The sequence below is a fragment of the Phoca vitulina genome, unplaced genomic scaffold, assembly GCF_004348235.1.
Source record: "Phoca vitulina isolate PV1807 unplaced genomic scaffold, GSC_HSeal_1.0 scaffold4, whole genome shotgun sequence".
Lineage (NCBI taxonomy): Eukaryota > Metazoa > Chordata > Mammalia > Carnivora > Phocidae > Phoca > Phoca vitulina.
In genome coordinates, this window is record NW_022589707.1 from 6,536,855 (window position 1) to 6,554,889 (window position 18,035).

Consider the following 18,035-nt stretch of genomic DNA (forward strand, 5'->3'; position numbering starts at 1 on the left):
AAATATTATTTACACCATGGGAAGAAATGCTAAAGGATATGTGACCCATCAGTAATTTGCCTCTTGGTAGTCGAATTTTAGATCATGTTTTCCTGCTCTCTTGTACTTTTCCGTCAGATTTTTCTGTTATGTTTTATTTTAATAATCAGGAGAAATGAAATAAGCCAATGACAAAAAGAGATAAAATAGAAGGAGGGGTAAATGTTCATCTAATGAAGAAGAAAAAGGGACTGGGATCGGGGCAGGTGGTTACGGGGCAGGATTACAGCAGAGACTTAAAGGATTCAGATGATGGGCAAATGCTTGCTGCCCAGAATAGCCCTTGAGGACAACGTCTGTTTCAGATTTCCTCCCTCCTTTCAAGATTAACCAGCATTAACGTTAGGTTTCAATCTCTGTGACAACTCTTAAATAAACTTGACCTGAGTCTATGGCATTTTAAAAATTTCACTTGGTTCCCACCATTTTCAACCTCCAAGTTGAATCCTAGCTGGTCCTACAAACGTCATACATTGAGCTATGAAAAAAAAAAAGTTCCAAAAGAAGTACGGCATTTTTCAAAATTATTTCAAAAAATCCTTCGTAGTAGAATCAAGATCCCCCTGCCAAAAACAAAAACAAAAACAAAAACATAGTACTGACTGTTACCAATTGGCTCTAGATGCTTTCTCTGGAGATTCCATCTCACTGAAGGAGATGAATTAAATAGTTCCGGAAAGCTTCTAAAAGGGTGCCCTGTCTGTTCAGCACTTACCTTGTGCACAGTAAACTATAAATAGTTAATGATGAGGCCAACGATAATGACTAAGTTGATCAATAGTGAGCATAGAGACAGCATACCATTTCCATGCACCACCAGGATGGCTGCCAGTAGAATGGAGGAAAGCTATCACACGTAGAGGAGACACCTGGCTACTCCTCCCCCATGTTCTTCCTTCACCCGTTGATCATTCCCCACCAATGGCAGCTCCATTTCCCAACAGTGAGAGCTGAGGTTGTTATAAGAAAGTGTTGGAGTTTCTGGCAGCAAATATGGAGGGTGCCAGCCATTTTCTTCCATGTGTCCCTTGGCCATGCAATTTTAATGAGCTCAACATCAAGAGAGGAAAAAGGAGCCTGTGATCATGTTGAATTATTCACGGCTCCAATCGGGTAAGGCAGAAGACCCCCACTTTCTGAGAGTAATAGCTACTCATTGATTCCACCCCTCAACAATCCTGAGGTGAGAATCTAGTATAAAATCAAAAGATATAAGAAAATCTAACCATCTTCTTAAATCTAAGTTCATGAGTGATCAGTGAATTGTGTTGCAGTTGATAATTCCATTCTCAAGAATAATTTTAAAAGCTTGGTGTATATATATATATATGACAACTAATTTTCATAGCTTAGTGACCATGATCAAAGGGCTCTTGTTTTATAACACAATGAAAATGGTTGTTAGCGGGAAATCCAAATCAAAATGATACCACCTCACACCAGTCAGAATGGCTAAAATTAACAAGTCAGGAAACGACAGATGTTGGTGGGGATGTGGAGAAAGGGGAACCCTCCTACACTGTTGGTGGGAATGCAAGCTGGGGCAGCCACTCTGGAAAACAGTATGGAGGTTCCTCAAAAAGTTGAAAATAGAGCTACCGTATGATCCAGCAATTGCACTACTGGGTATTTACCCCAAAGATACAAAGGTAGGGATCTGAAGGGGTACTTGCACCCCGATGTTTATAGCAGCAATGTCCACAATAGCCAAACTGTGGAAAGAGCCAAGATGTCCATCGACAGATGAATGGATAAAGAAGATGTGGTATATATATATAATGGAATATTATGCAGCCATCAAAGAAATGAGATCTTGCCATTTGCAACGACGTGGATGGAACTAGAGGGTGTTATGCTGAGCGAAATAAGTCAGTCAGAGAAAGACATGTATCATATGACCTCACTGATATGAGGAATTCTTAATCTCAGGAAACAAACTGAGGGTTCCTGCAGTGATGGGAGGTGGGAGGGATGGGGTGGCTGGGTGATAGACATTGGGGAGTGTATGTGCTATGGTGAGCACTGTGAATTGTGCAAGACTGTTGAATCACAGATCTGTACCTCTGAAACAAATAATACATTATATGTTAAAAAAAAAAAGAAGAAGAAGAAGAAGAAGATAGCAGGAGGGGAAGAATGAAGGGGGGGAAATCGGAGGGGGAGATGAACCATGAGAGGCGATGGGACTCTGAAAAACAAACTGAGGGTTCTAGAGGGGAGGGGGGTGGGAGGATGGGTTAGCCTGGTGATGGGTATTAAAGAGGGCACGTTCTGCATGGAACACTGGGTGTTATATGCAAACAATGAATAATGGAACACTACATCAAAAACTAATGATGTAATGTATGGTGATTAACATGATATAATAATAAAAAAAAAAAGAAAGAAAATGGTTGTTAGCCTTGAGACTTCAAGGCCAAAGAGATATAGGATTCGTGCATTTATCAGATGCCAAAGTTGAATTAGCTTTTGAATGTAATGAATATACCTTATATTTCCACGTATGGAAAGAAAAATGTAAGCTCAATGAAATATAGTTAATTCTTCCCTATGCTTCCAAGAAAACTCATTTTCCCATTTTCCATGCCCCTAGTTAGTGCTGATAAATGTTGTTCTTGGAGATAAAGATGGTTGCCATCCAGGGGAGAGTGAGTCAGAAACCTGCTTGTTCAGACCCTGTCCACACACCTCAGAACCTCAGCCATCCCCTCAAGCACACCCACTCAGCAGGTAGCCTCACCTCCTTGTGTGATCAAGTCTCAGAGGTAGACTGCGGAGAGTCTATCTGGGCCAGGAGATCTCAGGCCTGGACTATCACAGAAAGCTCCTCAGAGTCCAGACGCCACCCATCTCCATCCATCCCATACACACTGACAGATGAATTTGCTAAGGCATCATCAAGTCCCACCGCTCACACCACGTGGCTCTCCCATGAGTGACCTCTGTAAGCCTCAGTGTCCTCATCTGTAAGACAGTTGTCATAAGTGTATGCTGCTAATAGGACAGTTGGGGTTTGAGTAAAATAACGCATCTCAGGGCCATGTTAAGCACTCAATAGTGGTAGTAATTACATGAGAGCATAAGTTCCATGAGGGTAAGAAACAGCCATTTCTTTCATCTGGTGCCTAGAACGGTTCCTGTAGATGGTAGGAACTCAAGTTTAATGAATGAAGTATTTTAGGGCCATTTCAAGTGCCGCTATTCCTGACCCATCGTCCTGGGCTGAGATGGCCTTTTCCTCCTCTGCAGGCTGCTGATAGCACTTTGTGCGCCCACACCCCATAGCACCAGCCCCTGCCATCCTGAGTTGCTGTCGCTGCTCTAGGCTCTCTAGTAGACTAGGGCCCTCGAAGGCCCCTCCTTCACTGCCCAGTTGTGCACATCACAGGCCCTCAGTAAACCCTGGGAATGAAGGTCCTGCCAGGTCATTCCACGAAGGACCAAAGATGGCGCTTCGTTAACCAGAGCGCAAAGCTCTCACCAAGAACTGCAAATACTTAGGATCCCCGCCCTTCTCCTTCAACTTAACAAGGAAATGGAACAGAGGTAGTATTTTTTAACTGCACATTTCTGTTAGCTCTGCCAAGCTAAACAGTAACCGGATTTCAAACCTTAACCATAAATCAGAGGTCCTACTCTTTTTGACATGAAGTGATGTTTACTTCCCGGAAATGAAAAGATCCCTTTGGGTAGGAGCAGATGGCAATGGGGGATGGGGGAGGGCGGCAGCGTGCAATGCTAACGTGACACAGGGATGGAACCGGACTGGGGCAGCATAGGAGGGGTGCTGGCTTGACGTCGGCATTTCCCCTCATCTCAGGGCCTGAAGGAACACACCCTTCCTTCTGCTCTACTCCCAAGAGGATTTGCCCAGAGCTCTGGAAAGGTAGCTTTTGTATAGCTCCTTTTCCTGGTTTCCCTGGCAACTGTGCAGCATCTAGAAGCTCCAGGAGTGAGGTGGTGGGATGGGGTGGCATGGGGAATACGAACGCTGATGTCATCCCGTGTGGTGTCACCTCCACATCCTTGTTCAGGAGTCTCTCGGCCTCAAAAGATCACACACACACACACACACACACACCTCTGACTGCTCATTTCTAATTTGGTGCTAGGTGCCCAGGCAAGGAGCCTCAGGGAAATCTTACATAATTAGTCTCATCTTATCAACGTGAACAGAGAGGAGGACTGAGACTGAATGATACCTAGCGCCAAGGATGCCTGCGGTCTCTCGGTTGGATTTCTGGATTTCAGATAAGCCTACACAGGGCACACCATGGGGCATTAATTAATTTTGTATCAGCAGCTGGTTACAAACTGAGAACAAGGGACCTAGGAGGAGTCTGTGCTTTCGCCCCACGGGTGGCGTGTGGTTCGGGGACCCAGTATGAGATGCAGAAAGAAGGGAGGCGGTGACACCATTCAGAGGCAAACTGCCCAGAAAATAGAAAGCCAGTCTCCAGCTGTGAAAGGAGTTCTGTTCTCAATCCTCATTTGTAAGTCAGTGATTTAGAATTCAGAACCCATTTCCAGAGAAGTCATGTCTGTTATAAATGATTGGGTTTCGAGGCTAGTCCACAAAAGCCTATTTAACTCATAATGTAGATAAAATACTACACATCTGCAATAAAAAGCAATAGAAAAAAGACCTGTTGTGATACCAGTAATTAAATGGAAAAAAAAAAAAAACAGAAGTGGAAAATAAATAGCTTTCTTTCATTTCTTTTGACTACTTGAGCTCTTGCATGGAGGGTTGGCTAGCCTGGCGGTTCATGGGGAGAGATCTTCACTTGCTTTAGATAATGGGGGAGTCACTGATGGTAGGAGAGGGGGAGGATGAAGTAGGGCTGTCCCGTAAGATAATGAAAATAAGAAAGCATACTTGAGAAAACAGGCAGAGAGAAGAGTCTGTGAGTAGGTTTGTCCAGTAAGGCACAGGGAAGGGATCCTCGGGTGAGGAAAGAGCATGAATTTTGCAACCACCAAGGCCGGGGTTGTAGTCCCACCTCTGTCTCTCAGAGGCTAGAGCTCTGGGCAAGGTACTCCATCTGAGTCTCAGTCACGTTACGGGCAACCTCCAAGAATCACTTATGTCAAAAGCCTGTGCAGTGGACAATGTGCGCACCGCCCAGAACCCCCATCATGGGAGGATTTATTGCCCTGGTTCTGGGAGAGCTGTTGGCCTTCAGGGGTCAGCCCCTTCTGGGGATTACTCAGACACAGAGCGCTGAGGCCCAAAGCCGCCCCTATTCTGGTGAGCCCACATCCAAGAAGTAACCAGTGTGGGAGGCTGAGGCCCAGCCATCTCAACCCCATTCCAGAAATTCTGAAGGGTCACTTGTAGGACCAGAGCCTCTGGTGGGGGGGCATTGGGCCTGTATTATAGCTGGACTTCTCCCTCTGTCAAACTCAAACCCTGCTCTATCCCTTCCTTACCAAAAAAGTAGGTTCTTAGGGCACTCCTTAATAAACATCCTCTAGCAAAACTCCACCTCAAGATCTTCCCAGGGAACCCGACCTGCAACAACCTGGCCCAGATTTGGCACAGGTAATGATGAGACACTGTCCCTGCCACCTCTCCTTACCTGCCCACGGCATAGGCCAGCAGAAAAACCTAAGAATACCCCAGTTAGCTCTGGGAGTGGGGCGTCTGGGAGGCCAAGGGCAGCGTGGCGAATGAGTATCTGGGCGACTCAAGGGAATGTGCATTCTTATTCCCCTAAAAATGGCCAGGGCACCCAGAAAACCTGTAAGGTTTTGTTTTTAATGTGTGAATATTCATAATCAACAGTTTATAATTTGGAAGTGGAATCTATTTAAGAAATTTGAGGATTGTTTGGAACTACCCTGTCTGATACGGTAGCTACTTGGCCATGTGTGATCATTTAAATTTAAATTAAGTTAAATTAGACATTCAATTGCTTGGTTGCACTACTCCTATATCAAGGGCTCAACAGTCAGATATGGCTTAAGGCTAGCATATCAGGAAATGCAAATTTATAGATCATCTCCATCGTGACAGGAAGTTCGTTTAGATGGCCCTGGTTGGAATGTTGAATTACAAAGAATCCAAGAATGTTTTAACTGTAGTCGATACCAATCTTCCATGGAAGACTCCTAAGACAGATATGCATAGAGAGTGAGGCAAGACAAGTAACACAGTATTTTTGGCTCAGGCTTAGCTCCACCTCCCACCTTCTACACACAGAATTATAGCTTTACATGAGCAAGGCTAGACTCCATGGAGAACTACTTTAGGTAAGCCTGAATTACCCAGAACCAGGCCAGCCTCTTGGCCTACTATGAGAATAGCAGAGAATATCAGCCCCAAAGTTGAACAAGGGCAGGGGTCAGTTCCCACAATTATCTCAGAGGACCAGACATTTTAGCTCACCCTGGTAACTCCATCATTAAGACAATGCCCCACCACCACCACCAAAAAGTCCTTAAACCTGATCAATTTATGCGGCCTTTCTTCTTAGGCATGAACAGAGAAATGTGAGGTTTGTCCTAGCAGCCAACACTGCCAATCACTAAATACGACTTGATGGGCAATGCCAGAGTCTTGGACTCAGCAATGCTTTACCACCTCTTGGGTGACCCTACATATTCCACCTTACCTTCACTCTGGATCTAGTTCTTGCCTTCTGCCCACTCCATGAACCTGGCACTTCAGATCCTCACTTCTTCCCTAGAACCCCTGCTGTCAGAACTCAAGTTCCATCTTCTCCCCATGGTCATGGCTATAGAATAGTCCCACCAATGCTCATGCCCAGCCCTGCCTCCCAAGAGGACTCAGGCCAGGCAGAGCTGTAGCCCCCTCACCCAACTAGTAGGTTACAAGCGATTTTCAAGGCCAACCTATCTCCCTGCAATTCTTGGTCCTTCACAGAACGCAGTATCTGTGACCATAGCCAGCACCACCCCATAGTCCATCGTGGGCACGGAGTTGAAAATAAGGAGCATCCTTTTTCCCCCAGAATAGGAATATCACGCCTCCCCCTCAACCCTAACCACACCAACTACCCTCTTCCTAGACCCTCCTCCTTTCCCTATATCCCCAACACTCTTGCAGTATCCACTTTTGGGATATATATTTCCACTTCAGGAAGAGAAGAGCATCTGATCACAATACATACTGGAAATTGCAGTCTTCCTGAAAGGCAGGGCTGAGCCACAACAGTCAAGAGAATCATTTCCACGCTCCCCTCAACGATTTCAGTACAAATGTACTCACAGCATATTTATCTTCGAAGCTCTGAAAATGTTACTTCTTAGACACTCGGTATGTAAATCTTCTTTTAGAGACTCCTGTTATTTTCTAAACCGTATTCTTATTGGACACAACTGGTAAATTAGAGGGCTGCTTCTGCTACTGCTATCCCACTGAGGATCCCAAACACTGATGATTTTCTGCTCTGAAATTCCTTTCACAATATGCCACACTGTTGCCATTCAGCACATAATCCTCTCAGCCACCTTCTACTCCCACACTGTGAGCACCCGATGCAAGCTCCCACCACACACACCTGTGTAGACAGCGAACCCACAACAGACCCACTAACATGTGCAGCCACATAGGAGGCAAACACCCACACAACCTGTGCAGAGTTCAATAGAAAAGCCCCCAAGTCCACGAAAGGTCATTTTAAAGCCTCTCCCCCACATCCTATGGGGATCTCAACGCCCGGTACAATTCTGTGCTCCTTTAATCATGGCACCTAATGCCACTTGGTATCAGGCTTTGCAGACTTACTGATTTCACGTGTATCATTTTATTTAATTTAAACCTTATAATAACTCTCAAGACAGGTATTATTACCTCTGTTTTACAGATGAGTGTTTGGGTTTAAAACACTTACATAGTTTGCCCAGGGTCATATACCTAGACAGCAACAGAGCTGGAACTCAATCCAGTGTCCCCTAGCCTCATTGGAGCCTGAAACCGGTTTCTGAATAAAAGAGAATGTTGGAGACACAACAAAGAGGTTTCAGGCTAGATATCAGGAAGATGTTAATAGCACACATAATGCAGAAAGACAGACAAACAGAAAGAAAATAGCTCACCTTTTCCATGCAGTTTTATTCAATTAACAAGAAGAAATATGGAAGAAAAGTGAATTACCAAAGCTCTAATAGAAAATAGACACAGACACACAGACAACAAACAATACATGAATAGGTTAAAGGTCCTGCTCCTGTGTGAGAGGTTGTGCTAAATGCAATATTCCCTCTCCCAACTCCCACTCAAGGCCCAGCCACGCTCTGTCCTCCCAAGCCTTCACCGACCACTACAGCCCCCACCAATGTCCCCCCAACACCAAGCGTTCTCAAACTTTAGAGATTCTGATTCAATAGGCCTGGGCTGGGGCCCGTGAATTCACATTTCTAATGAGTTCCCAGATGATGCTGATGGTCCATGGACCACATTTGAGTAGCACTGGTCTAGACTCTGACAGGTTATCTTTACCACAAAATATAGAACTTAATTACTTTTTCTGCTAAGCCATTCTGATACCCGGATGCCTCCCCCCTGCCCTCCCCATTGTCCTACCATCTTCAGAAGCAGCCTCACCTCCAAAGCCCAGGACCAATCCTGGTCACAGTTTGAGACTCCTGCTTTTATAAAATGATCTCCCATCTTGTTCAAGGCATGATACCCCTTGACCTGTGTATCCCAGATCTTAAAAGTGGGATTTTCTCAGGCACTATTCTCTAGAATTCCTTATTTTAACTCCCTAATGCTCTAGATCTCCTCTAGAAGTGGGGTCTGTAAGAACTGGATCATGTAGTCCAGAGTCCCCCAAAGTAGTACCCACAGTATTCATACCACTGACCCACTGCCTTGATGACAAGTGTCTGCTGCCCAGACATCCATGCCTCATCCAACCCACATTCACGGTTGCTGAGCTGTCCCTGCCCGCTGGAATACTCAGGTTCTGCTTTTGTTCCTCCCTACCCCCCCCACCCCGACTGTTACAGTGTGCCTGGACAGTGAGCCATGATTATCATATTTGTTGGAAAGAGGAATCACAGGCCATACGGAGCTTCCTTTTCAGCACCTAGAGCTGGGACAGTTCCCTCAGAGGGCCAAGAAAAGGAAGATCCCAGGTCATCCCCACTTCTCCCTTGCTCTAAAAAAACAGGCCATGCCTCTGTGATAGGGTAGTTTGGGCCTTCTATTTTGCTTTTACGCCGTCTACAAGGAATTCTTACTGACTTAAGTGTGGAGTTCGGGACCCATGATGTGTGCACGTCAGTAGCATTAGCCTGCACGCTCCGGGTAGTCAATAAACATTAAGCAACAAGCAGTCTGATCCCTTGCCAGGTTGGCACTTGGAAATATATCATCCAATTTGGAAAGCAGAATACCTTTTAATATCCCCTCTAGCACCTAACACGGCTTCTCCATGAATATTGAATGAGTAAATGAACAAATGGGCGAGGGATGTCAGTGGGGTTGTGCCCGGTTCTCCTTTGTGACGTCCGTATCACGATGCTCGGCTGGAAGAAAGCAGCTTCCAATCTGCAGAAGCTGAGAGAATGCCTCTAGGCCAGACTTCCAACTAATTCCCCGCACAAACTTGGACCTGCACATTCAGATGAACTGTGGTTGAAACCACAATTACACCGGCATGGGGGTCCTCAGATTTGCTTCAGTAGGTGGATCATCAGCGCATCTTTAACAGAAAGACTGGTATCCTACTCCACCCCACCTTTTACCTGAGGCTTCCTTCCTTCCCACTCCTGAGGCCATCTCAAAAATAAACCCCCATCCTGTCCACTCCATTCCCGTCACCAAGCCCTAGGCAGGCCAGCCACCTAAGTAGGTGGGAGGGAGAGCATATGCATTATGATTTTAAGGATCTCCACACTACCTTTAATCACCTCACTGCCATCCCTTTGGGTTAGGTCTTTTGAAAATTAAAAATACTATCGGGGAGGCAATCCAAGGAGACATGAACACCTTTGTACAAACAAGTTCATCAAATTTTTGACAGGCAGGGGAAGCTGTGAAGAAAAGGTGTGTCCTGGCAGGAGTTACTGCTGCCAGGGCAGGTAGAGGTGCAATGGCACATGAAGGGGGTTTGTGTTCTCTGCCTGACTCGCTGCAGAAAAACCATGGGAGCTCTGGGAGGACAGGCATGGAGCAGCCCATGGGGATCCTCAAAAGTTTACAACATTCCTGCAAGGGCTGTGTGGGGCAGAAAGACAAAGGTGGTTTGCAAAAAGCAAATACTTTAGGACACCAAGTGACATATGGTGATGCCCTGATGATTGACTTTCTGGGCGACCAAGTTTTCACAGTTCTGGGGACAGTTTCTTGCTAGGCATGACCCCCATGGAGGCCAGTCTTGCAAGCAAGAGGCAGCTCACAACAGATTGCACGCAGTTAAGAGGCTCCCTCAGGCTGGGCTCCGATGCGGATGCAGGGGAAGGAAAATGGCTGACACTGCAGGGGACCTAAACTTCTAATGTCTGGGATGTTTACTTCATTAGGCTGTTTTACATAACAGCAGCCAGAAACAGAAAGGAAAAAAATAGCTGGAGGGAGTCAGCTGGAGTTCAGACCTGGATTCTGAGTCTCAGATTCCTCCGAGGCCAAGGTGGAACCTCTAGGCAGCCCCTTTCTCCCTGGCTCCGTTACTCTGTCTGCAAAGGAGCAGGAACACTGCGGCTGGGCTCCCAGGAGGAAACCTCGAGCCACCCTCTGAGGGGCATTACTGTGGATATGAACAAAGTTAATTACTATTATTTTCTTTTCATTCCAAGCCCCTTGGTCTACCACATTCATCTTGTCCTGACCAGGGATGGCTGGGGAAGGAGGAACCAGAAATCCAGGCAAGTCCTGAGCTGGAGCCCAGAGGTCTGAATGGGAGAAAAGTCCAGAGAGTAGATGAACAGGCTGGTCCAGGAGCTGCCAGGCAGTCCACTGGAAGAGGAAAAGGCAAGTGCCATCAGGCAAGGAGCCAACATAAATCCAAGTCCAGAAGGCCAAGGCCAGGGGGAAGAGCAGGAAGTAGCCTAGGGCACAAGAGGTGGGCATGACCTGGGGGTGGCTAGAGGGAGTGAGACAGCAGCCCAGGGAGACTAGGGTCCAGGGGCAGGATGCACTAATTACAGAAAGAGGAGAGGGTGTGGAAGAGGCCAGAAGAGGGGGAGACCAAGTAGGGCTTGACCAAGCAGAGTAAGGTGAGGGTTCTGCACTGAAATGCACAACAGAGCAGCAGGACACACTGAGCTTCTCACCATACACCAGCCTGGGAGGGGGCTGACCCCCAAAACTGAGCTAGCCTACAGGCCCCCCCGCCATGGGCAGCCTCAAGCCTTGGGGCCAGGAAGCCAGGTGTGTCATTCGAGGGTCTGCATTAGAAAAGAAACTTCTGGATTTTGATTTCTTCTCCTTCTTTCAGCACATCCACTGAAATGACCTTGCTTCTTGACAGCCTCAGGCTCCATCTCTGTCTGTCTCCCTCCCCTACGCCCCCTCCCTCCTCTCCCCTCCTCCCTCTTTAACGACAGATCTTATTTCTTCAATTCCACTTTCCAGAGCTAGTGTGTGAGCGTGTCTGTGTGTTGTTGGAGGAGCGCGCTCAGGAGGATGGGGGAGCAGCGATGTCCATGTCAGGAGGAGGAGATCATTCCTCCTTCTCTTTCACTCCCTGGCCAGCTGGAAATGTGCCATGTGACCATCGGATCTAATTAACTGAACTTTCAGTCTTGACAGAAGGAGGCTTTAAAAAAATAAATATATAAAGAACTCTAGCTTTCTTGGCTCTCAGCCTCTTGAGAGATAAGGGACAGGATCTGATTGCAGGGAAGTGGAGTCCCAGCTCCCTGATTCCCGCTGCCAGGGGCAATCAGCTGTGAGCTGAAACCTCCATCTTGAAAACGCCATGTGGAATGAAAAACCCCCGAGTGCACAAGAACGGCGACTCAGGAGTCCTGGGGCTCAGACCCCACGGGAAACTCGGCAGCAGCAAAGCAGAGATCAGAGGGTAAGAAGGCGTATCCTTCTCGCACCTTCCACCGGGTGCCTGCCCTGGGCCCCCAGGCAGGCTCCTCCTCGGTGCCACCTGCTAGCCTCCCCAGGGTCACCCGGTGCAGCTCCACTCCGTGCCAACTCCCTCTTGCAGAAGCACTCATCTCTCAGGGACGTCTTCCCAGACCCAGCTTTCTCGGCCTCCTGGCTCCCCGGGGCGTCTCACGGGCCACCCAGGCTGTCCGCCCTCCCACCTCCCCCTTGCCCAGCCAATGGCTACGCGCAGACCTCCAGCTACACTGAAAGGGCATGCCAAAGGGACGCCAGTGGCACACAGAGCAAAGGCAGAGCCACTGGGGATGGCCTCAGGGGCCCTTGGAGGTGGCAGGAGGACACAGAATCCTCCCAACAAGGGCTGCAACCTCAGACGGAGCTGCAGAGCATGAAAAGCCTGTGGGGACATTATTTTCTAGTGAAAAGAGGAAGTGGCATTGTTTCGGGTGCCGCTGCAGCGCCAGCCTGCTTTCCCCTCACCGCCACTCATCAGATTTTGTCACATTCAAAACATTACACTGGACAACCCACCCGGAGGGTGGCACTGGCCAAGCTCATCTCCTGTCACCACCGTCCCATCCTCACTGGCCCAGTGCTGGAGGGGGCAGGAGGATCTGGGTCAGACCCACGGGGGCTGGACAAACGCCACTCAGGGTCACTGGAACCTAATGGGAGGCAGCAGACAGACAGGACGGCAAGGGGGCTGCCCCAGACCGAGCGCCAGGCCCGGGTGGAATGAGGACACAGTTCCAACTCCGGAAGGAGTTCTGCCTCCTCCCAGGGAGCTTGGACGGGGGTGAGAAGGACAACAAGGATACACAGTGCCCCACCAGCCATCACCATCCAGCCTGAGTAAACCTCCCCAGCAAGTCACTCAGACAAGTAGGTGTTCGAAACTCAGAGACCACCCCCCACAACACACACACATATTTGGTTCTCACCTTTATTCCCCAAGGTGGTTATTATCTCTTTACACTTGGATTTATAAGCCTAGTGACCTACAAATAATTTTATTCTTTCACCTACTATTCACTTGACCATAAAGTGGATGAGCTCTCAGCCAAACAGTGAAGCCTCCCACTGGTGGTGTTAACTGTTCAGAAACTACAGCACAGTTTTAAACCAAATTGTGCTTTTCCTATTTGAAAAAATAGTTTTTCCCCACATCAAGGGGTGATGACCCCATGCAAATCCCTAATGAGAAATGTTTAACCTCAGTTTAAGCAAAGTCTGAAATATTTACCAAGTTCTTTCAGAAAAAAAATTGATTTCTTGCCTTTGGCAAATATGATCTATTGAGCAAAATGACAGAATATAAGATATTATGGTCAAATTCCAAAATGATAACCAACCTGGTATCAAATGGATTTATTTGATCTCATTTACAGTATTACAGAGTACAGAACTCTCAAATAAGAAATCAGAGTCTGATTTTTTTTTTTTAATTTCCAAAGCTTGGTTGTAGGGGTTTACTAGTCTTTGTAGTTTCTACTTTATTTGAAAGGGGGCTCATGAGCCTACTTCCTACTTAATATCAATATCTGACCTTTGAAATTAAAATTGACATTTATTATCCTTTCCCATTATGCCAGCATTGCCAATTACACTTAGCACCAACTTCAGATGTGACAGATGCTCACCTGCCCTCTAGCTAAAAATAGCTGTCATCGATGTCAGGAATGGCAAATGTTCCCTGCCTGCTTAATAAAAGACCATTAGGCCACTCTGCGAAACAGGTAGACAAATCCCTCGCCAAAGAGTACCCTCCACTTCACCCACCATGGGATGTCAAAAACCTTCGCATATCAGTTGCTGAGAGAGCTTTTATCCATTAAAAGCAGAGATCTAGTAGTACCCCAATTCACAAGCATAAGCTGCACACGCGATTTTGCAGAACCCAATGGTACCAGAGTTTCGGAATAAGGAGCCCAGAGACACTGGACTCAAAGAAAATTCCACAAACCTTGGCATTAGCCTCCTCTCTCAGTCTTTGCCAACACCACATAACAATTCCAGCAATGTTGCAATGGGTAATCTAGTCGAATTCCAGGTATCTACTGTGCGCAGCCAATAGTGTTCTATTGGGTTTCCCTTGAAATGCATCAGTGCAATTTATACTAATTCTCCTTCTTGCTGGAAAACGTTCACAAACTATCTTAATTGCTTGAAACAATTATACTATATTGTAATTATCACACTGCCTTGTAATTATTTGCTTTGTGAATATGTCCCTCCCCCACCCACCTCCACCTCCAGATGTGAGCTCTTTCAAAGAGTTCCCTGTGGCCTCAGTATCCACTACGTGCCTGGTACATAGAAAAACTCAGTACCTTTGGCTGAACTGAGTAAATACGAACTGAAGCTACGTCAATCACTTCTTCCTTCTTAGATTCTGTTATGACCCCCATAACTTAAGTTATATTTAAGTGGTTACTCAGCAAGGCTTATCAGGAATCTTGAACATCTACTGTGGGCTTCTGTTACAGTAGACCAATGTAATGCGAGAAATAGGCATTTTCAGGTATTTACATATTTGTCTCCTTAAGTGTCTACATCCAAAAAAAAAAAAAATTAGTAATCCTGAGTACTAGAATCTCTAACGCAAATCTCACATTAAAGTTAAATAAGTATGTGTAAGCCTAGCTCAATGTCTAGTACATGGGAATTACAACATTAGCCCTCTGTCCCCACGTTCTGGTTACTGTCTCTAGTAATGTCAAAGCCTGAAGGTAACAATTTGGTTAATGCCTTCCCATCCACTGACACCTGCCCTATCACTTCGGGCCAGTGGTGGCAACAATCATCCAGACACCTGGGCACAGTCTTTTTTCCTGAAACCAATGAATCGTTGCTCTGTTTTAATCTTACTCGCCCCTCTCACCTCCCGCCACCTCAATCCACCGTCGTTTCGTTGAAGCCAAACTAACAAGTGGAAGATACCTGTGGGACCCCATGCATGCACAACTAGGCAACAGTAAAGGGAAGAAAGAGGTTTTCAACCTTCTTCAAAGTTGACGGAACAATTGAGCAAACAATAAAAGACCCTTCCTCGCATATAAATGTTAACTGATTTTTAGCCTTGTGATATTGGGGAGGTGGTGAGCTGCAACAGGAAAGAAGTGACAAATGCAACAGAAACAACTCGGAGCAGAATGTGCCCCGTGAAGAACTGTGCCACCAGCAAAGGACAGCTTCCCAGACACGAACGAGCAGGACGTGCCCATGGAACAGAAAAATGAAAATAGCCAACTAACTGTTTGCTCATGAAGTCATTCTCTTATCATAATTAGAGTCAGGGCCCCTGACCAAGAAACTCCCTAACCGTTGGAGGCAGATATTCTGACCTCTGCTGCAATCACATGTGAACTGGGTCCCCAAGTCTCTCATTCTTGGGGAAACAGAAACTCGTAAGCTGAGGACGAGATCCTATGCCTTAGCGACCCACCCAGATGTAAACTCCCAACGCTATGCAGCCTGCAACCCCCAGCTGGCCTCACCCCATACAAAGAATGGCACAAGGGGTTCACAGGTTGCCACTCTAATACTCCAAGCAACTCAGGAGAGGCGCTGAGGTTAGATTCCCGGAGCTGGCTTCATTAGGTAGGTGAAATCATAAACGCCTACCCGGTAATGAAGTAAGATTACCCATCATTGTCTGTTCGTTGTTTAGGGGGTTTTTTTAATTTAATTTTTTTTATGTTACATTTATTTGTTGCCTTGATTTATTTTTTTAAGTAGGCTCTCCCTCCCAAGGTGGGGCTTGAACTCACGACCCCAAGATCGAGAGTCACATGCTCTACCAACTGAGCCAGCCACGTGCCCCTGTTTTTAATTTTAGAAGCAAACTCTTTAAATCTAACACAATCCAAGCCAGCGGAGGCGATTCTGACCCAGGTATTGACACTTTAAGGAACTGCTGTTGTGCTCCAAGACTATCCACGGGTCTAAGAGGCGCATCCATCCGTCCAGACCAGGCTGCTGATGGGCGTCCAAACCTCCGCGACCTCCAAAGGTCACCGCCAAAGAAAGAAACTCAGGTGTACTTACGAAGGGCATGCCACTCATCCTGACGGATGGTCTTCGTGATGTTGAAAGTGAGGTTCCTGGGGATGGTGGCTGAGGAGTAGTGGTATTTGATGTACGTGCATCGCTCAATTTCTCCTGCCAAAGAGAGACGGGAAACCGAACGTTAAAGAGGCAGCAACCACGTCTGGGGCAGTTTCTGGGACCCATTTTTCTGTCCTGGGGAAAGAGACTTGGTTTCCTATCGGGCCTGGTGACACCTATAGTTTATACAAGGCAGTAACTTCGACGCCAAAAAGTCATGTCTACTCTCCACAGAGTAGAACTAAAGTCAAACACCATCGATTTAGATAGAAAAATACCTCTGTGGCATCATTCAGGGATGGGAAGAGCCAAAGCTTAGGCTGATAGCAGCTTGCTAAGGAAGTAGGGCCTGTGGTTGTTTAACCTTAAGAAAATCAACTTTCAAGCGATGGGAAGAGGCGTGGCATCAAAAGACAGGACCAGTTTTTACCCATGGACCAACGCGGAACAGGCTCTGGCCTTAATGAGGTCATTTGTGCCTGCAGCACCTGCCGTCTCGTGGGAGGGTGAGCCAGAGCGGCCTCTTCTCTGGCCTCCGTCCCGTGCCCCAACCTCACCTCTGAGCACAAAGCCCTCAAATCCATGTCTATCTCCTTGAATCAGCCTCTTCTCAGGCTTCTTGGGGGGAAAAAAAAAAGTCAAGCCCCTTAACATACTCAACACCTGGTCCAATGGAACCTTTCCTGATAATCTGACTAGCAAAGCATGCCTTGCCAACTTATCGAAGTACTCCTGTAACTTAGAGCAGAGTTTCTCAAAGTGTGGTCCAGGGCCCACCCGCATCCTCCGGGAACTTGCTAGAAACGTCATTTCCTAGGCCTAATCCCAGAGCTGCCGAATCAGAAACTCAGAGGTAGAGCCTGCAATCTGAATTTTAATAAGCCCTCGGGTGATTCTGTTGTACACCTAAGTTCGAGAACTGCTGCCCCCAAGAATCTAACAGAATTACCAATGTATTAATTCATACATCCAGCATGTTTGCAAATTCCAAAAGAAAGGACCAACTGGGAGTTCCTTCCTTGTCACTTTTGGTCTCCTGCAGGCATGTCTTTTGATGCTTACAAATATCTGGGGAATATTAAAACTCAATGTCAGGGGATTGTAAAGAATCAGGGAAGAGGTGATTTCTAAGGGTTAGGGGTTTTAAAATGTGGTTTTGCACCTGAATAGATTTTGATGGTAATCCATTTTGCACCCCACTGATTTTCAATTTGTAGGTGGCGGCACCTGATTGAATTGTTTGACCCCTGGCTCACTGTCAGCAGGGAACCCGGCAATTGGTGGAGGGCAGTAATTTAGACAGTACCTCTCATGAATCGGATGCCTTATTGTAAATCATATCTGGACAACTGCCCTACTGTCAGTTACCGGCAGACACTCCTCCAATGGGACAGACACTGTCCAGGGAGGCAAAGTTTGGAGAAAGTGTTAGACACCCTTTTCCTTCTTCACCTCCTCTGCCTCTGTCCCCTTAGCCTTTAAATGTCCTCAAGTCTCTCACGTGCCGCCGGCATTCCCCCCTGACCACATCTGCACCGGGTCTTCCTTCTTCCCTAACTTGCTATCTTGCCCTGCCTTCTTGGGAAAGCAGTCTATATCAGACCATCTCAAGTAACGTTCATACCCTAAGCCCACGTGCTCTGACTTCCATGACAATCTCCTTGAATAGCATCAACCTCCCATTCAGTCTACAACATAATAAATCCCCCAGCCATCCCCAAGGCCTCCCCCTCTCTAGTGGGGCCCATCCTCCCTGACATCCAACTGGTCACCAAATTCTGTCAGTTCTACCTCAGAAGTGTCCCTGGAAGCCAGCCCATCCTCTGTGCCCTCAGCCTCTAGAGTAGTTGTGTGA

General features: G+C 46.9%; 1 protein-coding gene across 1 annotated transcript in view; it reads right to left on the reverse strand.

Moving 5' to 3' along the window:
- TMEM178B (transmembrane protein 178B) overlaps nucleotides 1-18,035 on the reverse strand; it is a 335,425-nt gene that overhangs the window by 206,995 nt on the left and 110,395 nt on the right. The window contains exon 2 of the mRNA XM_032401446.1: nucleotides 16,121-16,234. Within this exon, the coding sequence (XP_032257337.1) occupies nucleotides 16,121-16,234 (114 nt within the window). The remainder of the gene's footprint in view (nucleotides 1-16,120; nucleotides 16,235-18,035) is intronic.